Source organism: Melospiza georgiana, chromosome 6, assembly GCF_028018845.1.
Source record: "Melospiza georgiana isolate bMelGeo1 chromosome 6, bMelGeo1.pri, whole genome shotgun sequence".
Taxonomy (NCBI): domain Eukaryota; kingdom Metazoa; phylum Chordata; class Aves; order Passeriformes; family Passerellidae; genus Melospiza; species Melospiza georgiana.
Window position 1 is genome coordinate 20,665,862 of NC_080435.1, and position 27,490 is coordinate 20,693,351.

Below are 27,490 nucleotides of genomic sequence, written 5' to 3' on the forward strand. Positions count from 1 at the left end.
GCACAGACGGGATTAGCTGTGGCTGATGCTGATGTACCCTCTGTTCCCTGTCTGGTCCTGCACCCAGCAGTGCCAGCACTCCCTGCTCGTTCAGAGACTTGTGCCAGGCACAGCCAGGACCTTTCCATGTCTCCAAACAGCTGCTTCCCCTTCCTAACACCACCCAAATCTGCTGGATTGACAGACAGCAGAGAGGGCAGCAGAGGGGCTGAATTCCTGCAAAGCTGGTGGAAATCCACAGTTTAATGCAGGGGACACTCCCAAACCACTGCTTCCCTAGCAAAATCTCTTTGCTACTTCTGGATCAGGCAGGAATATCTTCAAGGTGGCAGGAGGAGGGAGGGAGCCTCCTGCAAGTGGGAACCACCGGGTCTTGTCCCCAGAGCCTGGATGAGGGGCTCCAACAGCAGTTTCCTTGTGATCACACACTCTGCCTGTGCCTTAGGAGATAAGCAGCCCCACGTGATGCTCTCACACGTCTCAGACCAGAATTCACGCTACATTTAAATTCTGAATGTAAACTTTTTTTTTTTTTTTTTTTTAAACTGAGGTAGGAAAAAGGGAAGTGAAGGAAAAGCTGTTAAAACAATACACTTCCCCCATCTCCCCGTGGCAGAGTCACATCCCCCCTCACGCAGCGCAGGCACAGCAAGCGGCAACCCTGCCTGAGACACAGCAAGGTGAAAATGGCTTTTTCAAGGTCAGATGGAGTGGGAAACCTTTAGAAACGGTGCTGCTGGATTTGCCCCCTCCCCCTCTGCTCACAGCACCTCCCAGGAGGAGTTCGTAGGGATAAGGACAGCCCTGGCTCCTGGGGAGCTCTCCCTGCAAAACCCACAGGGGAATGTTGGTGGCAGCAGCATCCATGAGAAGGAACACAGAATAGTGGAATTGTTTGAGCCCACTGAGGTTATCAGGACCAAACATTCCCCAGCACTGCCCAAGGCCATCACTATCCCTTGTCCCCAGGTGCCACATCCACGAAGCTTTTAAATCCCTCCAGGGATGGGGACTCCATCACTGCCCTGGGTAGCTGTGCCAGGAATGAACAACCCTTTCAGTGAAGGAATTTTCCCCAATATTCTGTCTAAATGTCCCCTGACACACTTGAGACCATTTCCTTTGGAGAGAAATGGTTGTCCCCAGAATTATTTGACATCCTGCAAGCAGGAGGGACAGTGTAATGTCTGGCTCTGAGTAGGGAAATAAGAAGTCCTTAAACTCCCTGTGTGCCTTAAAACATCCTTTCTCCCTTTCCCAGTATCCCTCAGAGGCTGCTTTGCTAAACACATCACCCTGAAGCTTTTTTTTCCCCCATCATGGAAAGAAAATCATCACTCACAGAAAATAAAATCATTGAGTGGGTTACCCCCTCCTAATCCAGACACAGGTGCCCTGCACATAAACTGGAGCAGGCAAACCAGGAGAGCAGGTCATAGCACAGGCTCACACCCCTTTCATCCCTGAGCATCCAGAGATCCTAAAGGAGCCTCTCTCCTTTCCTAGAGCCCAAGTTACAACCCACCCCGCAGCTGGAGAGGGGGGAAAAGGCTACACAGCAGCAAAACCCTGTGGCTGTTTGGGCAGCACCGTTTGTCTGTACCTCAAACTCCCGGGAAAGCAGGATGAAGGACATTTCTCACAGTGGAATGACTTGCTGCAGCACCCAAGGTGGGTTTCCCTGGCAGCAGGGAGTCCTTGCAGTGAAAATCCAAGCCCTGCTCCCCCTGGGGTACTATTTATAGCCTGGAATGCTGAGCAGCCTCACCTGGAGCCTCCCCACCAGCTGGCATGGGCCTGGGCTCTGAGTTCAGTCCTGGGCACTCCTTGTTGAAGCTGTTCTGGGGACAGGGTCACCCAGCTCTGTCCAGGCAGCTCATCCCTGCAGTGAATTAATTACATGAGCTTGTAATTCCTCGATAAATAAACAACTCCTCCTGCATTGTTTAAAATCACAGAATGGTTTGGGTTGGAAGTGATCTTAAAGCTCACCCAGTGCTCTCAGCACTTTCCAGCAGCCACCTGGGCAGATTCGTTCCTCTTGGGATGGGGATTAAGGATATCTCTGCAGAGCTTTGTGCTCTGGAGCCTTTGTCCCCTGAAGCATGAGTCAGAGGCTGCAGGCAGCCCCAGGCAGTTGCATTTGCTCCCAGATTAATGAGGATGATAAAACAAGGGTGGATAGATCAGGATCAGGACCCAGAAGGAGAATGGCCAACCTACCAGAATCCCCAGATCCTCACAAATTGTGTCCTTAGTGCTGCAGCCAGACTTGGGAGAGCACCGAGCATTGAAATAAGCAGCTGCTGGTGTGTCGGGGGCACAGGTGGGCTGGTGGGGAATTTCTCTGAGCTGGGAACTGACCCTGCTCCTCTTGGCACAGGGCACAGGTGGGACAGCAGAGAGCACATGGTCCGGGAGTCCCGCCAGGACAGGGAGCTGGGCGCCTGTCCCAGGGAGAGCCCGTCCCTCCAGAGCCGCTTCACCACCCTGACCATCACCAGGGAGCCTGGGAGCAAGCACGGAGCCAAGGATGGAGCTGTGGGAACCAGCCAGGGATGTGCCAGCGCCAGCAGCGGAGCAGCCACCACCACCACCATGCTGTTTGAACCCAGTGGAGATGGGCAAACCCCGCAGGTCGTGGTGCTGGTGGGGGCCCCAGGGATGGGGAAGACAATGATGGTCAGGAAGGTGATGGTGGAGTGGGGAGAAGGGGCACTCCACACGCAGTTTGACTTTGTCTTCTGCATTGACTGCAAAGCCATCGTCCTTCCCATGGAAGCCAGCGTGGCAGACCTGGTTTCATGGTGCTGTCCTGGCCTGCAAGTGCCAGCTGGGAAGATCCTGGATGACCAGAAGAAGATCCTGTTCATTTTTGATGGCTTTGAGGCCCTGGGGTTCTCCTTGGTTCAGCCTGAAGCTGAGCTGAGCTCTGACCCCAGGGAGGTGAAGCCGCTGGAGCTCACCCTGATGAGCTTGTTGAAGAAGACTCTGCTCCCCAAAGCCTCTTTGCTCATCACCATGAGGCCAATGGCTCTTGGAAGCCTGAGGCAGTGCCTGAAGGGTGAGAATTATGTGGAGATACTGGGATTTTCAGCAGCCAGGAGGGAGGAGTATTTCCACAGGTATTTTGAGAACCCCAACAAAGCAGACGTGGCCTTCAGGTTTGTCAGAGGCAATGAGATCCTCTATAGCTTGTGTGTCATCCCTATCATGAGCTGGACCATCTGCACCATCCTTGAACAAGAGCTTTGTGGGAAGAAAAACCTCCTTGAGTGCTCCAAAACCACCACAGGGATGATAATGTTCTACCTCTCCCAGTTACTGAAGCACAGGGACAGGGACAACCCCCAGGTCCTCCAGCAGTTCCTACTCCAGCTTTGCTCCTTGGCAGCCGAGGGTATTTGGAAGCACAAGGTCTTCTTTGAGGAGAAGGAAATCAAGGACTGTGGCTTGGACCTGCCAGGTCTTCTCCCCTACTTCCTCAATGAAAGAATCCCAAGGGAAGGAGAAGACCATGAGAGTGTCTATGCTTTCACCCATCTGCACCTCCAGGAGTTTTTTGCAGCAATGTTTTACGTTCTGGAGGATGATGGGGAAACAATCAGCAGCCTGGGGAGGCTTGAAAAGAACGTAAATAAATTGTTAGAAAGCTACAACAAGTCCAGAAAGGATTTGAGTGTAACAGTGCGATTCCTCTTTGGTCTGGTCAGCCAGAAATCCATAGAGTACATGGACAATACCATTGGGTGCAGAATTTCACCACGAGCCAGGGAAGAGTTGCTGGAGTGGCTTCAGGGGAGGCACAGAGACCTCTCTCACCCTGGCCAAGCACTGAAGGTTTCGGAGATGGACACTTTCCACTTCTTGTTTGAGATGAACGAGAAGAGCTTTGCACAAAGTGCATTGAGTCATTTCACTGACCTGGACTTGCAGGACACCAGGCTGACCCTGTATGACCAGATGGCTCTTTCCTTCTGCATCCAACACTGGACTGGGCTGGGCTCCGTCACCCTCCAAGGATGCTCCTTCCACTGGCGGGATCCTGAGGCAGAGCTGGATGTGTCAGTGCCTTGGTAAGTCCTGCTCCTTCTTGCTTTAATGACCCAAAACTGCAAAGATTTCTCTTCCTCTGTCCCAAAGGATGATTCAGCTCCTCCTTCCTGAACACCAGTTTGGCCTTTCCCTGGGTGTTTGGTTCTGCAGCAGAGGATTTACTTATTCTTGGGGAGAATAAGGAACACGTGGGCTCCTCCATCTGCTGCTTACTGTGGGATTGATAGTGATGGAGCTTCTTGGCTCGACCTAGCAAGGCCCACCTGTGGCCAGCTGTCACTCAAAGTTCCCATCATCCCCCTTCTCCCTTGAAAAGGGGGATCCCTTGTGCTGGAATGTTAAATGCACCCTGTGACTCACCTTACATCTCCAGGTGGCTCAAGCAGCAATGCTTGAGGTCCTTTGCTCCTCCAAAGCCGCAAAGGTGGAGGAGCTGGAGGTTCTGCTCGGGGTGGGGGGGTTGTGTGCTGGTGTCAGAACCGCGAGCAGCCACCACTGCAGCTCTGTTTCCCTGCAGCTCTGGAGTCTCGGGAGCCAGAGGACATCCTGGTGCCCTCATTGCGCGGCGGCGGGAGGAGCTGCCCTGCCCCATCCACCTGCTCTGCCGCGCTCTGCGGCACCGGGACAGTGCCCTGCAGGTGCTCCGGTGAGAGACGCACGTGGAACTCAAACCAGGGCTGGGATCCGGGCTGGGGGTGGGGGCACCCGGACCACAGTGCACGGGGTGAGTGGGTTGGTGCTGCCCCGCTGCTCCCCGGGGACAATGGCAAGGAGCCAGGGGGAGGCCAGGCCCTCTTTACCTGAGGGTTTGGTGGGCAGGTGAGCAGCCAGGACAGGTGGGATGTGCTGAGCCCCTGCTCTCCATGCTCTCCCGCAGGCTGCAGTGGTGCCGGCTGTCCGAGAGCTGCTGTGCGGAGCTGGCAGCACTGCTGGTGGAGCACCCGGGCCTGGCCCAGCTGGAGCTGGCTGACCGCTCGCTGGGTGACAGTGGCGTGCGCCTCCTCTGTGAGGGGCTGCGGACTCCGGGCTGCCGCCTGCGCATCCTGCGGTGAGCACTCCCAGAGTCCCTCAGGACTATCAGACCTGAGAGCTCCGGAAACACCAAAGAGGGTCCCCCTGGGGTGGCGTGGTGCCTCTGTCCCACACATCAGGCCAAGGAGCACCAAGGTTGTGGCATGAGGGTGGGGAACGCCACCATGGTGGGATGGCAGTAGGAGCACTCAGGAGGCTCTGAGGGTTTTCCCGGGGTTCCCATCAGGCTTCGGTATTCCCGCATCACCAGTGCCAGCTGCGAGGACCTCGCCGCTGTGCTGGGCACCAACACCTGCCTGGAGGAGCTGGATTTGTCCTTCAGCGAGGGTCTGCGAGATGCCGGCGTGGAGCTGCTGTGTGAGGGGCTCCAGCACTGTGCCTGCCCGCTACAGACACTGCGGTAAAGTGGCTGCAGGATGGGCAAGTGCTCCCTCCTTCTTATGCACAGCTTTCTTCCTCCCACCTGGAGCAGCTCAGCAAGCAGAGGCCAAAGCCCTCCTTCCCTCTTTCCCTCGCTCCCACAGGCTGGGCAGCTGCCGGCTGTCAGGCACCTCCTGCCCGGCCCTGGCTGCGCAGCTGCTGCAGGGGCCCCGTCTCAGTTGCCTGGACCTGAGCGACAACGAGCTGCGAGCCGAGGGCGTCCTGCAGCTCTGCCAGCAGCTCCGGCATCCCGCCTGCCCGCTGAGGAGCCTGGGGTGAGTCAGGGCCCTGCCCCGGCCCCTTCCATGCCCGGCAGGCCCGAGCCGGGCAGCGGAGGCCGCGGGACAGGCAGGGCCGCACCGGCACCGCGGCCGCTGCAGCTCCTCCCTCCCCACAAGCTCCAACACCTTCTCCTCTGCTCCTGCCTCCTCCACGCCCAGGCTGAGCACGGACGGATTCAGCCAGGCCCTGCTGCAGGAACTGGACGCCCTCCGGGCCCTGCAGCCCGGCCTGAACATCGGGAACCTCCTGGAGCACGACCTGCCGCAGGCCGGGGCCATGGCCCGGCTGCCCTGCCACCGCGGGGTGCTGCCGGGGGGCAGGAAGGCGCTGCCCTCCTTCAGGAGACCTCCCATCCTTTAGGAACATCCTTCCAACAAACAGAGCCACTCCTGGCCCGGCTCTCTGTGCTGAGAGTGGGGCTGAGCCTGCCCCACCCTCGGGGCACAGGCAGGAGATCCTGCTGCATCTGCGGGGCAGGATCTGGGTCCTGCCTTCTCCCTTTTGCCCTCGTTGTTGGTGGCAGCAGTTGTATGCATTTGGCAGTGACAAATAAAGATCCTGCAGACAATTCCAGCCATCTCCCACTACATCTCCCCTTCAGCCAACCATTGCCAAGCTTGTGTCTGCCTCATATCCTTGTTCCGGGCTGGTGTACCTGGGATGGAAGTGCCAGGCCCGGAATGATGTTCCAGGCCTGGGAGGGAGTCTCTGACCAGTCTGGATTTTAATAGGAAAAAAGGGAAAATCACACTGAAATCAAAGATAATCCCGTACAGGAGCTCTTTTCCTGCAGCGCTGGACAGTAAGGGCTGACCTCTGTGGGCACGGCCAGCCTTCCCTGGGGACAAGGACCCCACCACACCGCCACACACGTGTCCCCAGGGCTGTGGCATGGCCAGGACATCCTCATGGCAACGTCCCCAGGGTGCTGGTGCCGACATCATCATAGTCCATGTGTCCAGGGGGCTCTTCCGAGGGCTCCCTGGTGGCTCCTGGGGGACCTGGAGGGGAGTAGATGCCACCTTGGGGACAGCACAGAAAGGTGCCTGAGGGGGCAGGCAGCTGCGTGTCCCCCTGACAGACCCCACCTGGGCTCTGGCCACAGCAGCCATGGATCTGCTGCTGGGGCCCTGCCCGCCCCCACAGCCAAAGCCTGCCATGGAGTGGCTCTGCACAGGGGACAGGGCAGCCGGGAGCCCTCTCACCTGTGGGCAGCACACAGATCCACCTCTGCCGTGCCACTCCCTCGGAGATGTCCCCAGTGCTGCCAGCGGGGGGCTCCTGGGCCACACCCACGACATCGTCGTAGCCATCCGGCGGTCCTTGCTCGGGCCGGGCAGGGGGATCTGGGAAAAGCAGAGGGGTCCATGGCAGTGACCAGCGGCCCTGCCCGGCCTGAGCCCTGCAGGGCTCAGGCTGTGCCACCCCCTCCAGCCTTTCCAATTCGGCACGAGCTGGAGGGCCTTGCGTCCCACAGGGACAGGTGATGTTTCACTGCACATTCATATGGGAGGAGATTTATGCCCTCAGCCTCTCCCAGCACAGGTGTGTCCCTGTCCCCAGCTCTCCCTGCTGGCCTCATGCCCAGTGGCCCTACCTGGGGCTGCCTCGGTGTCACTGCCCGCCACGCTGTCCCCGGTGTCATACGGCAGCTTCTTCACCCATCCCTCCAACAGGGAACCTGCAGGGCATAAACAGGGACTTGGGGGTGGCCTCAAGCGGCACCACCGGTGACAGAACCTCACACCACAGAGCGGGGCTGCTCTGGGACCGAGGGACACCCACAGCCCATGGCCAGAAGCCCCTGCAGGGCCACCAGGAGCCACAGCTGCCCTGGGGCTCTCAGGCAGAGCCTTCACTGTGGGCACAGCTGGGGCACAAGGGCTGCACCCACCTGGGGGAGTAGGCACCTCCTGGTACTCAGGCATGGCTTTGTAATCCAGCTCCTCGTAGACAGCGTTGGAGATGGCATCTGCAGCTCTGCCAGGGCCTGCAAGCAGATGCAGCACTTAGCTGGGGCCCTGGGCACTCTGAGGGCACCGGGATCATCCCTTGGCCCCCTTCTGAGCTGTTCTACAGGCCTGGGGTCCCTGGACCCCCCAAACCGAATCTGTCCCCACCCATCGGGACCCACCTCGGCGCCGGGCACGGGCACGGCACAGCAGCAGGGCCAGGGCACCCAGGGACAGGCACAGCAGCGTCCCCAGCACCACGCACAGCACAGTGGGCACGGGCACAGACCCCACGGCCACCGCTCGGGGCCGCCTTCTGGGGACACCTGTGGGAACACAGGCAGGCAGTGAGGCCAGGGGGAGCCCAGCCAGCCTGCTCTGGGGAATGCAGGCACGGGCAGAGCTACCTGTGCTGGTGGCACCCTCCGGATATGGGGTAGTGTGTCCCTCAGTGGTGCCATCACTGTGCTCCTCACACTCCACATAGGCGTGCACATCTGTGCCACAGCTCTCCAGGTGCCAGGGTGCCGAGGGGCACTGCCAGAGCGAGCGGGCCCCGTCCTCACAGCCCACCCAGGCCAGCCAGGCCTCGGTCGGCTCCTGGGCGGAGACAGCTGTGAGCCAGCCCCGGTGCCCACAGCCCAGCTGGTGGCAGACGGTGGCGGCGGTGCCGGGGCTGGTGCCGTTGGCGCACACGCGGCCCCAGGTGTTGTTGTGGAACATCTCCAGGAAGCCCCGGCAGCGCCCAGGGCCCTCTGCCAGCTGCACGGAGAGCTGCTCTGCAAGGGGGACAGCGGGGTCACGGCACGGCCAGGAACCCCCCGGCGCCTCTGCCGGGCCCTGATCCGGGGCTGCCCCGCACTCACCTGAGCACACGGCCCCTGCCCCGCCGCCGCGCCCGCACTCGCGCCGTTCCGTGCGCCCGCACTCCCACAGAGACTCCTCGGAGCCGGAGCACTCGGGGCTGTACGGCCACAGCGGCCCCGGGCCGCCACCCAAGCGCGCCCAGCCCGGGGCCTGCAGCGCCGTGCCACAGCCCAGCTCCCGGCACACAACGGCCGCGTCCTGCAGCTCCCAGCCTTCCTGGCACACCCAGCTCCAGCTGCCACCGGAATAGACCTCCACACGCCCGGCACAGCGCCCAGAGCTCCCCACCAGCCTCACCCGCAGGCTGCCTGTGGGCACGGAAGGAGTGGGCTGAGCTTGCTGCTTGGGGCACCGGCACCGCCGGCCCTTCTCGGGACACCCACCTGAGCAGACAAGGTAGGTCCCATGAGGGACGTCAGCTGGTGCAGTGGTCATGGACCAGTAATCACTCCCAAAATAATCCTCTGATATGGTCCGAGTAGACAGATCAGTGGTCATCTGCACAATGTCTCTGATCACCGCTTTCAAGATGCCCCTCTCCTGCCAGTTGATATTGAACAGGATGGACGTCCCAGGGACACCATGACTCTTCTCCAGTCCTCCACAGCCCAGCTTCGAACACACATTGCTAAAATTCCGTAGGAGCGTCACCTCTCCTGGAACACGGCGCCAGGCCTCGGTACTTGTCTTCGACTCCAGATACCCCTCGCACCACGTCTCACCCTTCACCAGCCGCAGGGACTCAGCAGCGCCTGTAAAATGGCCGCACTGAGAACTTCATCAAAAAATAAGCGTGCATCATCGCAAACCATCTCCACTTTTGGGAGGGTCCCGAAAGCCCTTAAGGCTCCTCACGGAGCACACGTACCCACCTGAGCAGTTGACGGCGGCGGCGTTCCCGGGAGCACAGGGCGGCTTCCCCAGCACGGCCACGGGGCACTGGCCCGGGTGCCGCTCGCTCCCGCTGCAGCCGAAGGTGTCCGGCCGCAGCGGCCCCTCCCCGCTGCCGAAGGAGCCTCCCGGCAGCACGCTGAGGGCGCGGCCGCAGCCCACGTGGCGGCACAGGACGTGCGCATCGGCCAGGTCCCACTCGCTGGCGCACACGGAGCCCCACGTCCCCCTCACTGCCACCTCCACTCGCCCGGAGCATCCCGAGCTGCCGTTCCCCAGCCGGAAGCCCGTGTAGGCTGCCACAGGAACAGCCTTGTGAGCACTGATACTGCCGGGACCCCAACTGCCCCCGCTGTCCCCGCCACTTACAAGAGCAGATGACGCTGCCAGGGCCGCTGCAGCCCGGGCTCTTTGCCGGACGCCAGGCACAGGCGCTGAGACGGGGCTCGGTGCCATTGCACTGGAAACCCCCGTCCCAGAGCGATCCCGACACTGCCCCAAAACGGCCACTGCCGGCGATGGCGATCACCTCACCACAGCCCAGCTCCCTGCACACCACCTGGGCCACCTTCATATCCACCTGATCCTCACAGACACCGACCCAGGCCCGGCCCTGACGCACCTCCAGCCGCCCGGCACAGGATCCATCGCCACCAACCAGCCGGGAAAAGCCTGTGGGGGCAGTGCAGGGCCAGTGGCAAGGGATGTGCATGAACAGCCTCAAGCCTCCAGGCCCAGCTCCTACCTTGGCAGACAACGGCAGCGTCCAAGCCATGGATGCTGCTGTTATAGGGTCCCCAACCACGGATCATGCAATCCCAGAGCGTGGCCTCGTCCCCTCTGCAGTCCACCAGGGCCAGGCTGACCAGCCCATCCCCTACGCCAAAGCGGTCACGGGCAGAGAAGGCACCAGAAGCCGAACCACAGCCCAGCTGCTGGCAAACCACCTCGGCGTCCTCCATGTCCCAGTTGTCGTCTCCCACTGTGCCCCAGTGGCCCTGCAGCTTCACCTCCACCCTCCCGGCACAGGGACTGCTGCCGCCCGCCAGCCTCAGCTCCACGGCATCTGCACAGGGGCACCGGCACGGCTCACACCAGCCCGCGGTGTCCCAGCACAAGGCGGCTGTGCCGGCACGGCCAGCGTGTCCCCTCACCTGTGCAGGTCACCCCCACATCCCGCTCGTGGCCGCAGAAATGCCGTCCCCATCCGAAGTTAGGACACCGCTCCAGCGCATCCTCGGTGCCGTTGCAGAAGAAGGGCTGCAGCCAGATCCGCCCGCTGCCCGGCCCGAACCGGGCGTGCAGGGACGCCCTGGCCACCCGGCCGCAGCCCAGCTGCCGGCACACCACCACGGCCCAGCGAGCCTCCCAGTCGAAGTCGAAGGCGCACACGGAGCCCCACTCACCGCCGTGCTTCACCTCCACGCGCCCGGCACAGCGCCCGCCGCCGCCCACCAGACGCAGCTCCCCGGAGCCTGCGGCACGGAGGCTGCTGAGCCGGGCCCGCCGCCGCTGCCGCGGGCCCCGCTGCCGCCCGCCCGACACTCACCCCCGCACAGCCGCACGCACACGAGCAGCCCCAGAGCCAGCAGCGGTCCCATGGCCAGCGGCCCCAGAGCCAGCGCAGCCAGGGCACCTCTGCCAGCGCCCGAGCCAATGCACGCTGCAGCAGCAGCACCGGGGGCAGCAGCCTTTATCAGGCGCCTCATCTCCCGGCTGCGGGGCCGCGGCCTCCAATAACCTGCTCCGTGCCCAAATATGAGCCTCGCCTGCGCCTCTGCCGTCACACACCTCGCCACAGTGGGCTGCCACCCGGATGTCCCCGGGGGGAGACAGCCCCCCCACAGCACCTGCCCTGCGGCGGCCCCTCCCGCATCCCCCGGGGCTCCAGCGCTGCTGCTGCTGCTGCTAGAGCCTGCCCAGAGCCCCCCTGATGGGGAGCACGGGCTCCAGCCCACATCCTACCGACAGCAGCATCCACAGAACCACTTCTAGGCAAGGCACCTGCAAAGCTCAAAGGCCCACGCTCGGGGCGCTCCCCTCCCGGCTGCTCGGAGCCCCCGGGGGGTGCCAGCAGCCCCCGGCTCTCGGCGGGGCTGCCAGCTGCCCGGTCCCTCGCGGCGGCGCTGCCACATGGCGCTGCTGCCGCAGCTGCGGCCCCGCGCTCGCCTCGCCCCAGGGCAGGAAGGAGGCGGTCACCCCCCGGCGGCTCCCGGCCTCGCCAGCGACCGCACGCTCCTCCCGACACCTGCGCTGCCGCCGACAGCGCCGCGTCTCCGCCGCCCCGGCCCCGCCGCCCCGAGCCCCCGCAGCCCGCCAGCCGCGCACGGCAGGAAACGTCCCGGGCTCACCCTTCGCGGGACTCTCCGGCAGCGCATTCCCTACGCAGCGATCCGCTTGCGCCGATGGCACTGACACCCATTCACAGCTGCGGCTCCACTGATCCTCGCTGGCCCCGCAGGTTCCCCAAACACCCACGGCCACACACTCAGAAGCCACATTTCCTCACCAGTTCCACTCCAGCTGTCCCATGGCACATCCGCGGGTGACTCCCACTCTAAATCCGAGTGCGGCTGCCGCAGGAACGCAGAAACAGCCCCGGCTGCTACCTCCCAGGATTGTCCCAGGCAAAGGAAGAGGGCTTTGAGCCTCTCACATTAAAAGCACAAAATGTCCACTCTAAACTCTCTCTTCCTCCCGATCCACCACTCCCGCTGTCTCTCTCAGTGTCCCTCACCTGGCCGGGATCCCGCTCTCCTCGGCCCTTTGTTATGCAAATGATCGACACCTCCCGGACTCTCGTCCCGGGCTCCCGCGCAGAGCAAACGGAGCCGCTGGAGCTGCAGTTGCTGTCCACGCGCCGGCAGCGCGGCCATTGCTGCCCGGCACCCCATCCCGGTCCCTCGCTGTGCGGCGGCGGCAGGAGCTGCCCTGCCCCATTCCCCCTGCGCTGCTGGGCCCTGCGGCACCGGGCCCTGTCCGGACCTGCTCCGCTCACACACGCACGCACCGCACGGAGCCCGCACCGGGCCGGCTGCGCCGGGCCACCCGCACCGGAGGGCGCTGCCTGGGTGGGTGGCTGCCTGCTGGCCCGGCCACAGCGGACAGGAGATCTCCGAGTGCACGGACACATCTCGGGGCCCTGAGGAGGCTCTGAGGCCTCTTACCGACGGTTCTCATTGGGCTGCGGGATTGCCGCCTCAGCAGCCCTTGCCGCTGCTGCGAGCACCTCAGCCGCTGCTCCGCCCTTCCCACCTGGAGCAGCTCAGCAAGCAGAGGCCAAAGCCCTCCTTCCCTCTTTCCCTCGCTCCCACAGGCTGGGCAGCTGCCGGCTGGCGGGCGCCTCCTGCCCGGCCCTGGCTGCGCAGCTGCTGCTGGGCCCCGTCTCAGCTGCCTGGACCTGAGCGACAACGAGCTGCGAGCCCAGGGCGTCCTGCAGCTCTGCCAGCAGCTCCGGCATCCCGCCTGCCCGCTGAGGAGCCTGGGGTGAGTCGGGGCCCTGCCCCGGCCCCTTCCATGCCCGGCATGCCCGAGCCGGGCAGCGGAGGCCGCGGGACAGCCAGGGCCGCACCGGCACCGCGGCCGCTGCAGCTCCTCCCTCCCCACAAGCTCCAACACCTTCTCCTCTGCTCCTGCCTCCTCCACGCCCAGGCTGAGCACGGACGGATTCAGCCAGGCCCTGCTGCAGGAACTGGACGCCCTCCGGGCCCTGCAGCCCGGCCTGAACATCGGGAACCTCCTGGAGCACGACCTGCCGCAGGCCGGGGCCATGGCCCGGCTGCCCTGCCACCGCGGGGTGCTGCCGGGGAGCAGGAAGGCGCTGCCCTCCTTCAGGAGACCTCCCATCCTTTAGGAACATCCTTCCAACAAACAGAGCCACTCCTGGCCCGGCTCTCTGTGCTGAGAGTGGGGCTGAGCCTGCCCCACCCTCGGGGCACAGGCAGGAGATCCTGCTGCATCTGTGGGGCAGGATCTGGGTCCTGTCCCCTCCCTTTTGTCCTCGTTGTTGGTGGCAGCAGTTGTATGCATTTGGCAGTGACAAATAAAGACCCTGCAATCCCAGCAATCTCCTGGGCTATTCACCTTCAGCCCACCATTCCCAGGGATGTGTCTGTGGTTCCCGTTCCTGCCCTGTATCCCCAATGAATGGTTAATACACCCTTTATAGAGGTACCCATGCCAAAATGAGATTCCTGGTGTGTGAATGAGTCTCTGACCAGTTTGGGTTTTACTAGGAAAAAAGGGAAAATCACACTGAAATCAAAGATAATCCCTGTACAGGAGCTCTATTCCTGCAGCTCTGGACAGCGATGGCTGACCTCTGTGGGCACGGCCAGCCTTCCCTGGGGACAGGGCCCCACCACATCGCCACACACGTGTCCCCAGGGCTGTGGCATGGCCAGGACATCCTCATGGCAACGTCCCCAGGGCGCTGCTGCCGACATCATCATAGTCCATGTGTCCAGGGGGCTGTTCCGAGGGCTCCCTGGTGGCTCCTGGGGGACCTGGAGGGGAGTAGATGCCACCTTGGGGACAGCACAGAAAGGTGCCTGAGGGGGCAGGCAGCTGCATGTCCCCCTGACAGACCCCACCTGGGCTCTGGCCACAGCAGCCATGGATCTGCTGCTGGGGCCCTGCCCGCCCCCACAGCCAAAGCCTGCCATGGAGTGGCTCTGCACAGGGGACAGGGCAGCCGGGAGCCCTCTCACCTGTGGGCAGCACACAGATCCACCTCTGCCGTGCCATTCCCTCGGAGATGTCCCCAGTGATGCCAGCGGGAGGCTCCTGGGCCACATCCAGGACATCGTCGTATCCATCCGGGGGTCTTTGCTCGGGCCGGGCAGGGGGATCTGGGAAAAGCAGAGGGGTCCATGGCAGTGACCAGCGGCCCTGGCAGGGCTCAGGATGTGCCACCCCCTCCAGCCTTTCCAATTCGGCATGAGCTGGAGGGCCTTGCGTCCCACAGGGACAGGTGATGTTTCACTGCACATTCATATGGGAGGAGATTTATGCCCTCAGCCTCTCCCAGCCCAGGTGTGTCCCTGTCCCCAGCTCTCCCTGCTGGGCTCCTGCCCAGTGGCCCTACCTGGGGCTGCCTCGGTGTCACTGCCCGCCACGCTGTCCCCGGTGTCATACGGCAGCTTCTTCACCCATCCCTCCAACAGGGAACCTGCAGGGCATAAACAGGGACTTGGGGGTGGCCTCAAGCCGCACCACCGGTGGCAGAACCTCACACCACAGAGCGGGGCTGCTCTGGGACCGAGGGACACCCACAGCCCATGGCCAGAAGCCCCTGCAGGGCCACCAGGAGCCACAGCTGCCCTGGGGCTCTCAGGCAGAGCCTTCACTGTGGGCACAGCTGGGGCACAAGGGCTGCACCCACCTGGGGGAGTGGGCACCTCCTGGTACTCGGGCATGGCTTTGTAATCCAGCTCCTCGTAGACAGCGTTGGAGATGGCATCTGCAGCTCTGCCAGGGCCTACAAGGAGATGCAGCACTTACCTGGGGCCGTGGGTACTGTGGGGGCACCGGGATCACCCCTGGACCCCTTCCGAGCTGTTCTGCTGGGCTGGGGTCCCTGGACCCCCCAAACGGGATCTGTCCCCACCCCCACCCACCGAGACCCACCTCGGCGCCGGGCACGGGCACGGCACAGCAGCAGCGCCAGGGCACCCAGGGACAGGCACAGCAGCGTCCCCAGCACCACGCACAGCACAGTGGGCACAGACACAGACCCCACGGCCACTGCCCGGGGCCTTCTTCTGGGGACACCTGTGGGAACACAGGCAGGCAGTGAGGCCAGGGGGAGCCCAACCAGCCTGCTCTGGGGGATGCAGGCATGGGCACAGCTACCTGTGCTGGTGGCACCCTCCGGATATGGGGTAGTGTGTCCCTCAGTGGTGCCATCACTGTGCTCCTCACACTCCACATAGGCGTGCCCGCCTGGGCTGCCACAGCTCTGCAGGTGCCAGGGTGCCGAGGAGCACTGCCAGAGCGAGCGGGCCCCGTCCTCACAGCCCACCCAGGCCAGCCAGGCCTCGGTCGGCTCCTGGGCGGAGACAGCTGTGAGCCAGCCCCGGTGCCCACAGCCCAGCTGGTGGCAGACGGTGGCGGCGGTGCCGGGGCTGGTGCCGTTGGCGCACACGCGGCCCCAGGTGCCGTTGTAGGAGACCTCCAGGAAGCCCCGGCAGCGCCCAGGGCCCCCTGCCAGCTGCACGGAGAGCTGCTCTGCAAGGGGGACAGCGGGGTCACGGCACGGCCAGGAACCCCCCGGCGCCTCTGCCGGGCCCTGATCCGGGGCTGCCCCGCACTCACCTGAGCACACGGCCCCTGCCCCGCCGCCGCGCCCGCACTCGCGCCGTTCCGTGCGCCCGCACTCCCACAGAGACTCCTCGGAGCCGGAGCACTCGGGGCTGTACGGCCACAGCGGCCCCGGGCCGCCACCCAAGCGCGCCCAGCCCGGGGCCTGCAGCGCCGTGCCACAGCCCAGCTCCCGGCACACAACGGCCGCGTCCTGCAGCTCCCAGCCTTCCTGGCACACCCAGCTCCAGCTGCCACCGGAATAGACCTCCACACGCCCGGCACAGCGCCCAGAGCTCCCCACCAGCCTCACCCGCAGGCTGCCTGTGGGCACGGAAGGAGTGGGCTGGGGTGGCTGCCTGGGGCCCCGGCACCTCCAGCTCTTCTCGGGACACCCACCTGAGCAGACAATGATCATCTCCTCAAGGCTGCTGTTCGCTGCAGGACCCATTCCTGAGACATCACCCATCTCCTCCAGCTGGTTATCCATCTCCTCAGGGCTGCTGGTCAGTGCAGAGCCCATGCCAAAAATGCTGTCCATCTCTTCAGTAATGATGTCCACCTCGCTGCGGCTGCTGCTCAATACAGGAGCCGTACCCAAGGCAGTGTAAACGTCCTTGGGAAGGCCACAGCCCAGCACCGCACACACCATGTACACATCCCATAACTTCCACTGCTCCAGAGGCACACGGCGCCAGTCTGGGCTGGTTATGCTCTCCTCCAGCCGCCCATCACAGAAGCTCTGACCATCCACCAGCCTCAGGGACGTGACGAAGCCAACACCTGCAGAACCAACAGCAGACCCATGCGGCTGTGGCACCTGATTCACACTGCACTTCAGTCCAAAATATCTGCTCACAATTCTTAACAGGGTCCCAAAGGCCCTTAAGGCTCCTCACAGAGCACCCGTACCCACCTGAGCATTTGACGGCGGCGGCGTTCCCGGGGGCACAGGGCGGCTTCCCCAGCACGGCCACGGGGCACTGGCCCGGGTGCCGCTCGCTCCCGCTGCAGCCGAAGGTGTCCGGCCGCAGCGGCCCCTCCCCGCTGCCGAAGGAGCCTCCCGGCAGCACGCTGAGGGCGCGGCCGCAGCCCACGTGGCGGCACAGGACGTGTGCATCGGCCAGGTCCCACTCGCTGGCGCACACGGAGCCCCACGTCCCCCTCACTGCCACCTCCACTCGCCCGGAGCATCCCGAGCTGCCGTTCCCCAGCCGGAAGCCCGTGTAGGCTGCCACAGGAACAGCCTTGTGAGCACTGATACTGCCGGGACCCCAACTGCCCCCGCTGTCCCCGCCACTTACAAGAGCAGATGACGCTGCCAGGGCCGCTGCAGCCCTGGCTGTGGGCCGGACGCCGGGCACAGGCGCTGAGACGGGGCTCGGTGCCATTGCACTGGAAACCTCCGTCCCAGAGCGATCCCGACACTGCCCCAAAACGGCCACTGCCGGCGATGGCGATCACCTCACCGCAGCCCAGCTCCCTGCACACCACCTGGGCCACCTTCATATCCACCTGATCCTCACAGACACCGACCCAGGCCCGGCCCTGACGCACCTCCAGCCGCCCGGCACAGGATCCATCGCCACCAACCAGCCGGGAAAAGCCTGTGGGGGCAGTGCAGGGCCAGTGGCAAGGGATGTGCATGAACAGCCTCAAGCCTCCAGGCCCAGCTCCTACCTTGGCATACAACGGCGGCATCCAAGCCATGGATGCTGCTGTTATAGGGTCCCCAACCACGGATCATGCAATCCCAGAGCGTGGCCTCGTCCCCTCTGCAGTCCACCAGGGCCAGGCTGACGAACCCGTCCCCGACGCCAAAGCTCTCGTGGGTGTAGTAGGCAGCGGAAGCCGAGCCACAATCCAGCTGCTGGCAAACCACCTCGGCGTCCTCCATGTCCCAGCTGTCGTCTCCCACTGTGCCCCAGTGGCCCTGCAGCTTCACCTCCACCCTCCCGGCACAGGGACTGCCGCCGCCCGCCAGCCTCAGCTCCACGGCATCTGCACAGGGGCACCGGCACGGCTCACACCAGCCCACGGTGTCCCAGCACAAGGCGGCTGTGCCGGCACGGCCAGCGTGTCCCCTCACCTGTGCAGGTCACCCCCACATCCCGCTCGTGGCCGCAGAAATGCCGTCCCCATCCGAAGTTAGGACACCGCTCCAGCGCATCCTCGGTGCCGTTGCAGAAGAAGGGCTGCAGCCAGATCCGCCCGCTGCCCGGTCCGAACGGGGCGTGCAGGGACGCCCTGGCCACCCGGCCGCAGCCCAGCTGCCGGCACACCACCACGGCCCAGCGAGCCTCCCAGTCGAAGTCGAAGGCGCACACGGAGCCCCACTCACCGCCGTGCTTCACCTCCACGCGCCCGGCACAGCGCCCGCCGCCGCCCACCAGACGCAGCTCCCCGGAGCCTGCGGCACGGAGGCTGCTGAGCCGGGCCCGCCGCCGCTGCCGCGGGCCCCGCTGCCGCCCGCCCGACACTCACCCCCGCACAGCCGCACGCACACGAGCAGCCCCAGAGCCAGCAGCGGCCCCATGGCCAGCGGCCCCAGAGCCAGCGCAGCCAGGGCACCTCTGCCAGCGCCCGAGCCAATGCACGCTGCAGCAGCAGCACCGGGGGCAGCAGCCTTTATCAGGCGCCTCATCTCCCGGCTGCGGGGCCGCGGCCTCCAATAACCTGCTCCGTGCCCAAATATGAGCCTCGCCTGCGCCTCTGCCGTCACACACCTCGCCACAGTGGGCTGCCACCCGGATGTCCCCGGGGGGAGACAGCCCCCCCACAGCACCTGCCCTGCGGCGGCCCCTCCCGCATCCCCCGGGGCTCCAGCGCTGCTGCTGCTGCTGCTGGAGCCTGCCCAGAGCCCCCCTGATGGGGAGCACGGGCTCCAGCCCACATCCTACCGACAGCAGCATCCACAGAACCACTTCTAGGCAAGGCGGCACCTGCAAAGCTCAAAGGCCCACGCTCGGGGCGCTCCCCTCCCGGCTGCTCGGAGCCCCCGGGGGGGTGCCAGCAGCCCCCGGCTCTCGGCGGGGCTGCCAGCTGCCCGGTCCCTCGCGGCGGCGCTGCCACATGGCGCTGCTGCCGCAGCTGCGGCCCCGCGCTCGCCTCGCCCCAGGGCAGGAAGGAGGCGGTCACCCCCCGGCGGCTCCCGGCCTCGCCAGCGACCGCACGCTCCTCCCGACACCTGCGCTGCCGCCGACAGCGCCGCGCAGCCGCCGCCCTCGGGCCCCCGCAGCCCGCCGGCCGCGCACGGCAGGAAACGTCCCGGGCTCACCCTTCACAGGACTCTCCGGCAGCGCATTCCCTACGCAGCGATCCGCTTGCGCCGATGGCACTGACACACATCCACAGCTGCGGCTCCACTGTTCCCCGCTGGCCCCAGAGGTTCCCCAAACACCCACGGCCACACACTCAGAAGCCACATTTCCTCACCAGTTCCACTCCAGCTTTCCCATGGCACATCCGCGGGTGACTCCCACTCTAAATCCGAGTGCTGCTGCTGCAGGAACGCAGAAACAGCCCCGGCTGCTGACTGCCAGGATTGTCCCAGGCAAAGGAAGAGGGCTTTGAGGCTCTCACATTCCAAGCGCAAAATGTCTACTCTAAACTCTCTCTTCCTCCCGGTCTTCCTCTCCCGCGGTCTCTCTCAGTGGCCCTCACCTGGCCGGGATCCCACTCTCCTCGGCCCTTTGTTATGCAAACGATCGACACCTCCCGGACTCTCGTCCCGGGCTCCCGCGCAGAGCAAACGGAGCCGCTGGAGCTGCAGCTGCTACCCACGCACCGGCAGCGCGGCCATTGCTGCCCGGCACCCCGTCCCGGTCCCTCGCTGTGCGGCGGCGGCAGGAGCTGCCCTGCCCCATCCCCCCGCGCTGCTGGGCCCTGCGACACCGGGCCCTGTCCGGGCCTTCTCCGCTCACACACGCACGCACCGCACGGAGCCCGCACCGGGCCGGCTGTGCCGGGCCACCCGCACCGGAGGGCGCTGCCTGGGTGGGTGGCTGCCTGCTGGCCCGGCCACAGCGGACAGGAGATCTCCGAGTCCACGGACACATCTCGGGACCCTGAGGAGGCTCTTAGGGCTCTTACCGACAGTTCTCATTGGGCTGCGGGATTGCCGCCTCAGCAGCCCCTGCTGCTGCTGCTGCGAGCACCTCAGCCGCTGCTCCGCCCTTCCCACCTGGAGCAGCTCAGCAAGCAGAGGCCAAAGCCCTCCTTCCCTCTTTCCCTCGCTCCCACAGGCTGGGCAGCTGCCGGCTGGCGGGCGCCTCCTGCCCGGCCCTGGCTGCGCAGCTGCTGCTGGGCCCCGTCTCAGCTGCCTGGACCTGAGCGACAACGAGCTGCGAGCCCAGGGCGTCCTGCAGCTCTGCCAGCAGCTCCGGCATCCCGCCTGCCCGCTGAGGAGCCTGGGGTGAGTCGGGGCCCTGCCCCGGCCCCTTCCATGCCCGGCATGCCCGAGCCGGGCAGCGGAGGCCGCGGGACAGCCAGGGCCGCACCGGCACCGCGGCCGCTGCAGCTCCTCCCTCCCCACAAGCTCCAACACCTTCTCCTCTGCTCCTGCCTCCTCCACGCCCAGGCTGAGCACGGACGGATTCAGCCAGGCCCTGCTGCAGGAACTGGACGCCCTCCGGGCCCTGCAGCCCGGCCTGAACATCGGGAACCTCCTGGAGCACGACCTGCCGCAGGCCGGGGCCATGGCCCGGCTGCCCTGCCACCGCGGGGTGCTGCTGGGGGGCAGGAAGGCGCTGCCCTCCTTCAGGAGACCTCCCATCCTTTAGGAACATCCTTCCAACAAACAGAGCCACTCCTGGCCCGGCTCTCTGTGCTGAGAGTGGGGCTGAGCCTGCCCCACCCTCGGCGCACAGGGAGGAGATCCTGCTGCATCTGTGGGGCAGGATCTGGGTCCTGTCCCCTCCCTTTTGTCCTCGTTGTTGGTGGCAGCAGTTGCATGCATTTGGCAGTGACAAATAAAGACCCTGCAATCCCAGCAATCTCCTGGGCTATTCACCCTCAGCCCACCATTCCCAGGGATGTGTCTGTGGTTCCCATACCTGCCCTGAATCCCCAATGAATGGCTGATACCCCCTTTATAGAGGTACCCATGACAAAATGAGGTTCCTGGTCTGGGAATGACTCTCTGACCAGTTTGGGTTTTAATAGGAAAAAAGGGAAAATCACACTGAAATCAAAGATAATCCCTGTACAGGAGCTCTATTCCTGCAGCTCTGGACAGCGATGGCTGACCTCTGTGGGCACGGCCAGCCTTCCCTGGGGACAAGGACCCCACCACACCGCCACACACGTGTCCCCAGAGCTGTGGCATGGCCAGGACGTCCTCATGGCAACGTCCCCAGGGTGCTGGTGCCGACATCATCATAGTCCATGTGTCCAGGGGGCTCTTCCGAGGGCTCCCTGGTGGCTCCTGGGGGACCTGGAGGGGAGTAGATGCCACCTTGGGGACAGCACAGAAAGGTGCCTGAGGGGGCAGGCAGCTGCGTGTCCCCCTGACAGACCCCACCTGGGCTCTGGCCACAGCAGTCATGGATCTGCTGCTGGGGCCCTGCCCGCCCCCACAGCCAAAGCCTGCCATGGAGTGGCTCTGCACAGGGGACAGGGCAGCCGGGAGCCCTCTCACCTGTGGGCAGCACACAGATCCACCTCTGCCGTGCCACTCCCTCGGAGATGTCCCCAGTGCTGCCAGCGGGGGGCTCCTGGGCCACATCCAGGACATCGTCGTAGCCATCCGGCGGTCCTTGCTCGGGCCGGGCAGGGGGATCTGGGAAAAGCAGAGGGGTCCATGGCAGTGACCAGCGGCCCTGGCAGGGCTCAGGCTGTGCCACCCCCTCCAGCCTTTCCAATTCGGCCCGAGCTGGAGGGCCTTGCGTCCCACAGGGACAGGTGATGTTTCACTGCACATTCATATGGGAGGAGATTTATGCCCTCAGCCTCTCCCAGCACAGGTGTGTCCCTGTCCCCAGCTCTCCCTGCTGGCCTCATGCCCAGTGGCCCTACCTGGGGCTGCCTCGGTGTCACTGCCCGCCACGCTGTCCCCGGTGTCATACGGCAGCTTCTTCACCCATCCCTCCAACAGGGAACCTGCAGGGCATAAACAGGGACTTGGGGGTGGCCTCAAGCGGCACCACCGGTGACAGAACCTCGCACCGCCGAGCGGGGCTGCTCTGGGACCGAGGGACACCCACAGCCCATGGCCAGCAGCCCCTGCAGGGCCACCAGGAGCCACAGCTGCCCTGGGGCTCTCAGGCAGAGCCTTCACTGTGGGCACAGCTGGGGCACAAGGGCTGCACCCACCTGGGGGAGTGGGCACCTCCTGGTACTCGGGCATGGCTTTGTAATCCAGCTCCTCGTAGACAGCGTTGGAGATGGCATCTGCAGCTCTGCCAGGGCCTACAAGGAGATGCAGCACTTACCTGGGGCCGTGGGTACTGTGGGGGCACCGGGATCACCCCTGGACCCCTTCCGAGCTGTTCTGCTGGGCTGGGGTCCCTGGACCCCCCAAACGGGATCTGTCCCCACCCCCACCCACCGAGACCCACCTCGGCGCCGGGCACGGGCACGGCACAGCAGCAGCGCCAGGGCACCCAGGGACAGGCACAGCAGCGTCCCCAGCACCACGCACAGCACAGTGGGCACAGACACAGACCCCACGGCCACTGCCCGGGGCCTTCTTCTGGGGACACCTGTGGGAACACAGGCAGGCAGTGAGGCCAGGGGGAGCCCAACCAGCCTGCTCTGGGGGATGCAGGCATGGGCACAGCTACCTGTGCTGGTGGCACCCTCCGGATATGGGGTAGTGTGTCCCTCAGTGGTGCCATCACTGTGCTCCTCACACTCCACATAGGCGTGCCCGCCTGGGCTGCCACAGCTCTGCAGGTGCCAGGGTGCCGAGGAGCACTGCCAGAGCGAGCGGGCCCCGTCCTCACAGCCCACCCAGGCCAGCCAGGCCTCGGTCGGCTCCTGGGCGGAGACAGCTGTGAGCGAGACCGAGCGCCCACAGCCCAGCTGGTGGCAGACGGTGGCGGCGGTGCCATTGCTGGTGCCGTTGGCGCACACGCGGCCCCAGGTGTTGTTGTGGAACATCTCCAGGAAGCCCCGGCAGCGCCCAGGGCCCCCTGCCAGCCGCACGGAGAGCTGCTCTGCAAGGGGGACAGCGGGGTCACGGCACGGCCAGGAACCCCCCGGCGCCTCTGCCGGGCCCTGATCCGGGGCTGCCCCGCACTCACCTGAGCACACGGCCCCTGCCCCGCCGCCGCGCCCGCACTCGCGCCGTTCCGTGCGCCCGCACTCCCACAGAGACTCCTCGGAGCCGGAGCACTCGGGGCTGTACGGCCACAGCGGCCCCGGGCCGCCACCCAAGCGCGCCCAGCCCGGGGCCTGCAGCGCCGTGCCACAGCCCAGCTCCCGGCACACAACGGCCGCGTCCTGCAGCTCCCAGCCTTCCTGGCACACCCAGCTCCAGCTGCCACCGGAATAGACCTCCACACGCCCGGCACAGCGCCCAGAGCTCCCCACCAGCCTCACCCGCAGGCTGCCTGTGGGCACGGAAGGAGTGGGCTGAGCTTGCTGCTTGGGGCACCGGCACCGCCGGCCCTTCTCGGGACACCCACCTGAGCAGACAAGGCAGGCCCCATGACGGCCGTCAGCTGTTGAAGTGGTCATGTCAGAATAATAATCGTCACGTACAGTCCTACTGGGCAGATCAGTGGTCATCTGCTTAATGTCCTCGATCACCGTTTTCAAGATCTCCCAGTCCTCATAGCTGATTTGGGCCAGGTAGGACGTTCCAAGGAAAACTTCACTCTTCTCCAGTCCTCCACAGCCCATCTTCCAGCACACATTGCTCAAATTCCGTATGAGCAAAACCTCTCCTGGCACACGGCGCCAGGACCCGGTACTTGTCTTCGACTCCAGAAACCCCTCGCACCGAGTCTCACCCTTCACCAGCCGCAGGGACTCAACAGCGCCTGTAAAATGGCCGCACTGAGAACTTCATCAAAAAATAAGCGTGCATCATCGCAAACCATCTCCACTTTTGGGAGGGTCCCGAAAGCCCTTAAGGCTCCTCACGGAGCACACGTACCCACCTGAGCAGTTGACGGCGGCGGCGTTCCCGGGGGCACAGGGCGGCTTCCCCAGCACGGCCACGGGGCACTGGCCCGGGTGCCGCTCGCTCCCGCTGCAGCCGAAGGCGTCCGGCCGCAGCGGCCCCTCCCCGCTGCCGAAGGAGCCTCCCGGCAGCACGCTGAGGGCGCGGCCGCAGCCCACGTGGCGGCACAGGACGTGCGCATCGGCCAGGTCCCACTCGCTGGCGCACACGGAGCCCCACGTCCCCCTCACTGCCACCTCCACTCGCCCGGAGCATCCCGAGCTGCCGTTCCCCAGCCGGAAGCCCGTGTAGGCTGCCACAGGAACAGCCTTGTGAGCACTGATACTGCCGGGACCCCAACTGCCCCCGCTGTCCCCGCCACTTACAAGAGCAGATGACGCTGCCAGGGCCGCTGCAGCCCGGGCTCTTTGCCGGACGCCGGGCACAGGCGCTGAGACGGGGCTCGGTGCCATTGCACTGGAAACCTCCATCCCAGAGCGATCCCGACACTGCCCCTAAACAGCCACTGCCTGCGATGGCGATCACCTCACCGCAGCCCAGCTCCCTGCACACCACCTGGGCCACCTTCATGTCCACCTGATCCTCACAGACACCGACCCAGGCCCGGCCCTGACGCACCTCCAGCCGCCCGGCACAGGATCCATCACCACCAACCAGCCGGGAAAAGCCTGTGGGGGCAGTGCAGGGCCAGTGGCAAGGGATGTGCATGAACAGCCTCAAGCCCCCAGGCCCAGCTCCTACCTTGGCATACAACGGCAACGTCCGAGACATTGATACTGCTGTTATAGGGTCCCCAGCCACGGATCTCGCAGTCCCAGAGCGTGGCCTCGTCCCCTCTGCAGTCCACCAGGGCCAGGCTGACGAACCCGTCCCTGATGCCAAAGCGCTCGTGGGTGTAGTAGGCAGCGAAAGCCGAGCCACAGCCCAGCTGCTGGCAAACCACCTCGGCGTCCTCCATGTCCCAGTTGTTGTCTGCCACTGTGCCCCAGTGGCCCTGCAGCTTCACCTCCACCCTCCCGGCACAGGGACTGCCGCCGCCCGCCAGCCTCAGCTCCACGGCATCTGCACAGGGGCACCGGCACGGCTCACACCAGCCCACGGTGTCCCAGCACACGGCGGCTGTGCTGGCACGGCCAGCGTGTCCCCTCACCTGTGCAGGTCACCCCCACATCCCGCTCGTGGCCGCAGAAATGCCGTCCCCATCCGAAGTTAGGACACCGCTCCAGCGCATCCTCGGTGCCGTTGCAGAAGAAGGGCTGCAGCCAGATCCGCCCGCTACCCGGCCCGAACGGGGCGTGCAGGGACGCCCTGGCCACCCGGCCGCAGCCCAGCTGCCGGCACACCACCACGGCCCAGCGAGCCTCCCAGTCGAAGTCGAAGGCGCACACGGAGCCCCACTCACCGCCGTGCTTCACCTCCACGCGCCCGGCACAGCGCCCGCCGCCGCCCACCAGACGCAGCTCCCCGGAGCCTGCGGCACGGAGGCTGCTGAGCCGGGCCCGCCGCCGCTGCCGCGGGCCCCGCTGCCGCCCGCCCGACACTCACCCCCGCACAGCCGCACGCACACGAGCAGCCCCAGAGCCAGCAGCGGCCCCATGGCCAGCGGCCCCAGAGCCAGCGCAGCCAGGGCACCTCTGCCAGCGCCCGAGCCAATGCACGCTGCAGCAGCAGCACCGGGGGCAGCAGCCTTTATCAGGCGCCTCATCTCCCGGCTGCGGGGCCGCGGCCTCCAATAACCTGCTCCGTGCCCAAATATGAGCCTCGCCTGCGCCTCTGCCGTCACACACCTCGCCACAGTGGGCTGCCACCCGGATGTCCCCGGGGGGAGACAGCCCCCCCACAGCACCTGCCCTGCGGCGGCCCCTCCCGCATCCCCCGGGGCTCCAGCGCTGCTGCTGCTGCTGCTGGAGCCTGCCCAGAGCCCCCCTGATGGGGAGCACGGGCTCCAGCCCACATCCTACCGACAGCAGCATCCACAGAACCACTTCTAGGCAAGGCACCTGCAAAGCTCAAAGGCCCACGCTCGGGGCGCTCCCCTCCCGGCTGCTCGGAGCCCCCGGGGGGTGCCAGCAGCCCCCGGCTCTCGGCGGGGCTGCCAGCTGCCCGGTCCCTCGCGGCGGCGCTGCCACATGGCGCTGCTGCCGCAGCTGCGGCCCCGCGCTCGCCTCGCCCCAGGGCAGGAAGGAGGCGGTCACCCCCCGGCGGCTCCCGGCCTCGCCAGCGACCGCACGCTCCTCCCGACACCTGCGCTGCCGCCGACAGCGCCGCGTCTCCGCCGCCGGTTCTGCCTCGCGGTGAAGCCACATTCCGGGGGGGTCACAGAGCCCACTTGATTTTGTGAGGACCCACCTGCGTTATCTTGGATCAAGCACCACCGAAAAACAAGGGGTGTAAGAGGGGGGAGCAGGAGCTCTCTTGAGTTCTCGGCTGTGTGTGAGGTTGACATTGGGTCTGAGCCACCCCCAGCAGCGCTGAGCAGTGACAGTGCCAGCAGAACAGCGTACTCCCTACAGGGTCACTCCTGCAGCCGCGTAGTCACCGCTGTGAAAAACGCCAATCTCTTGTTTTTAAATTTTTAAAAGTTTAACAGTAATAAAATTATTATAAAAATAGTAATACAATTAGAGTAATAATAATTTGGAGAATTTGAATTAGGACAATATGAGACAATAGAGATAAAAGTTACGGACGTCCGGCTACCTTTTACTGGGCAGCACAAGCCCGAAAAAGGGCTACTTTAACAGAGGATTAACCCTTAAAAACAACTGCCTGTTGCATATTCATACACTTCATACATGGTGCATACATTCCATTCAAGTACAGGATTCCGTCTGGTCATTGTCAACTTCTTCTTCGGAATCGTAACAGAGCCTTCGAGGCGGGAAGAAGTTAGTTTCTTCTGATAAGAGGGCAATAAATTATTTTTCTGTGAAAGAGTTAGGTGTCGTGTGACCGCATCTCCCTGCAAGTCCTTTCTTCGCAAAAAAAAAAGTATCCTATATAGCATAGTTTCTATTTTAATATCTTTTATAACCTAAAACTATATTTCACACACTGCTTAAAGAGAATTAATACAGCATTACTTTGTAACACAACACATATAATATTCATTTTAATATTTACGAAAAGCCAATCATAAAATATGCGTTTTTCACAACCGCCATGAGCCACCAGCCTTTCTGCGGGACTGGGGACCTGCCACCTGCCAGTGTCCTCGTGCCACCCCAGGACATCTCGTGAGCTGCCCTAAACCCTGTTTAGCCCTGAGGTGTCTCCCCCTAGGGTTTCGCACGGCGCTGCTGCGGCTGCCTGTCCTTCCTGCCCGCACGCAGACCCAGCCGGGGCTGCCGGGAGGGGACGATCCGGCTGCGCTCTCCCCGCGGCGGGCGGGAACCCTCATAGCGGGTCCCCGCGACATTATCAACCTCCCACTCTACACCGCGGCCTTTGCATGTAGGCGGCAAAGTGCCACAGGAGGTTTCATTCCGGAACGCCTCCCGCGTCTCCTGGAATGACACTCCAGGAAGGTGGGAGGAGACGGGAAACCAGGAGAACGACGTGG

At 64.5% G+C, this 27,490-nt stretch overlaps 4 protein-coding genes across 4 annotated transcripts; 2 read left to right on the forward strand and 2 right to left on the reverse strand.

Annotated features, from left to right (window-relative positions):
• Nucleotides 1–1,510: 1,510 nt before the first annotated feature.
• Nucleotides 1,511–6,476, forward strand: LOC131084775 (NACHT, LRR and PYD domains-containing protein 12-like). The gene is made up of 7 exons (XM_058026485.1): nucleotides 1,511–1,671; nucleotides 2,384–4,076; nucleotides 4,574–4,702; nucleotides 4,934–5,104; nucleotides 5,315–5,488; nucleotides 5,613–5,783; nucleotides 5,949–6,476. Exons 1-7 carry the CDS (start codon nucleotides 1,626–1,628, stop codon nucleotides 6,148–6,150), a joined length of 2,586 nt encoding a protein of 861 aa, XP_057882468.1. The 5' UTR covers nucleotides 1,511–1,625; the 3' UTR covers nucleotides 6,151–6,476.
• A 15-nt stretch (nucleotides 6,477–6,491) lies between these two features.
• Nucleotides 6,492–12,032, reverse strand: LOC131084884 (antigen WC1.1-like). The gene is made up of 14 exons (XM_058026650.1): nucleotides 12,010–12,032; nucleotides 11,505–11,626; nucleotides 10,655–10,975; nucleotides 10,246–10,566; nucleotides 9,870–10,172; nucleotides 9,482–9,796; nucleotides 8,993–9,361; nucleotides 8,609–8,917; nucleotides 8,150–8,521; nucleotides 7,925–8,068; nucleotides 7,685–7,780; nucleotides 7,388–7,471; nucleotides 6,996–7,136; nucleotides 6,492–6,812 (listed from the first exon to the last, which is right to left on the reverse strand). The coding sequence occupies exons 1-14, from the start codon at nucleotides 12,030–12,032 to the stop codon at nucleotides 6,697–6,699; spliced, it is 3,036 nt and encodes a 1,011-aa protein (XP_057882633.1). The 3' UTR covers nucleotides 6,492–6,696.
• A 245-nt stretch (nucleotides 12,033–12,277) lies between these two features.
• On the forward strand, nucleotides 12,278–13,507 carry LOC131084885 (uncharacterized). The gene is made up of 3 exons (XM_058026651.1): nucleotides 12,278–12,571; nucleotides 12,727–12,986; nucleotides 13,152–13,507. Exons 1-3 carry the CDS (start codon nucleotides 12,278–12,280, stop codon nucleotides 13,351–13,353), a joined length of 756 nt encoding a protein of 251 aa, XP_057882634.1. The 3' UTR covers nucleotides 13,354–13,507.
• A 215-nt stretch (nucleotides 13,508–13,722) lies between these two features.
• On the reverse strand, nucleotides 13,723–25,976 carry LOC131084886 (antigen WC1.1-like). Its single transcript, XM_058026652.1, has 27 exons — nucleotides 25,716–25,976; nucleotides 25,079–25,399; nucleotides 24,670–24,990; nucleotides 24,294–24,596; nucleotides 23,906–24,220; nucleotides 23,429–23,785; nucleotides 23,045–23,353; nucleotides 22,583–22,957; nucleotides 22,358–22,501; nucleotides 22,113–22,208; nucleotides 21,816–21,899; nucleotides 21,439–21,579; nucleotides 21,146–21,255; nucleotides 20,043–20,530; nucleotides 18,811–19,078; nucleotides 18,285–18,696; nucleotides 17,890–18,210; nucleotides 17,481–17,801; nucleotides 17,105–17,407; nucleotides 16,717–17,031; nucleotides 15,816–16,583; nucleotides 15,354–15,728; nucleotides 15,129–15,272; nucleotides 14,884–14,979; nucleotides 14,587–14,670; nucleotides 14,210–14,350; nucleotides 13,723–14,026 (listed from the first exon to the last, which is right to left on the reverse strand). Exons 1-27 carry the CDS (start codon nucleotides 25,882–25,884, stop codon nucleotides 13,911–13,913), a joined length of 7,197 nt encoding a protein of 2,398 aa, XP_057882635.1. The 5' UTR covers nucleotides 25,885–25,976; the 3' UTR covers nucleotides 13,723–13,910.
• Between the last annotated feature and the right edge of the window lie 1,514 nt (nucleotides 25,977–27,490).

Coding starts and splice junctions, on each gene's coding strand:
- LOC131084775 (XM_058026485.1), top strand. CDS start 1,626: ATGAAGGACATTTCTCACAGTGGAATGACTTGCTGCAGCACCCAAG. Junction 4,703..4,933: donor AGTGCCCTGCAGGTGCTCCG/GTGAGAGACGCA, acceptor GCTCTCCCGCAG/GCTGCAGTGGTGCCGGCTGT. Junction 5,784..5,948: donor TGCCCGCTGAGGAGCCTGGG/GTGAGTCAGGGC, acceptor CTCCACGCCCAG/GCTGAGCACGGACGGATTCA.
- LOC131084884 (XM_058026650.1), bottom strand. CDS start 12,032: ATGGGACAGCTGGAGTGGAACTG. Junction 8,522..8,608: donor GGCAGGGGCCGTGTGCTCAG/GTGAGTGCGGGG, acceptor TCCCCCTTGCAG/AGCAGCTCTCCGTGCAGCTG. Junction 6,813..6,995: donor GATCTGTGTGCTGCCCACAG/GTGAGAGGGCTC, acceptor GCTGTCCCCAAG/GTGGCATCTACTCCCCTCCA.
- LOC131084885 (XM_058026651.1), top strand. CDS start 12,278: ATGATCGACACCTCCCGGACTCTCGTCCCGGGCTCCCGCGCAGAGCAA. Junction 12,572..12,726: donor CACCGGAGGGCGCTGCCTGG/GTGGGTGGCTGC, acceptor CGCTGCTGCGAG/CACCTCAGCCGCTGCTCCGC. Junction 12,987..13,151: donor TGCCCGCTGAGGAGCCTGGG/GTGAGTCGGGGC, acceptor CTCCACGCCCAG/GCTGAGCACGGACGGATTCA.
- LOC131084886 (XM_058026652.1), bottom strand. CDS start 25,884: ATGTGGGCTGGAGCCCGTGCTCCCCATCAGGGGGGCTCTGGGCAGGCT. Junction 21,900..22,112: donor GGAGGTGCCCACTCCCCCAG/GTGGGTGCAGCC, acceptor TATGCCCTGCAG/GTTCCCTGTTGGAGGGATGG. Junction 14,671..14,883: donor GGAGGTGCCCACTCCCCCAG/GTGGGTGCAGCC, acceptor TATGCCCTGCAG/GTTCCCTGTTGGAGGGATGG.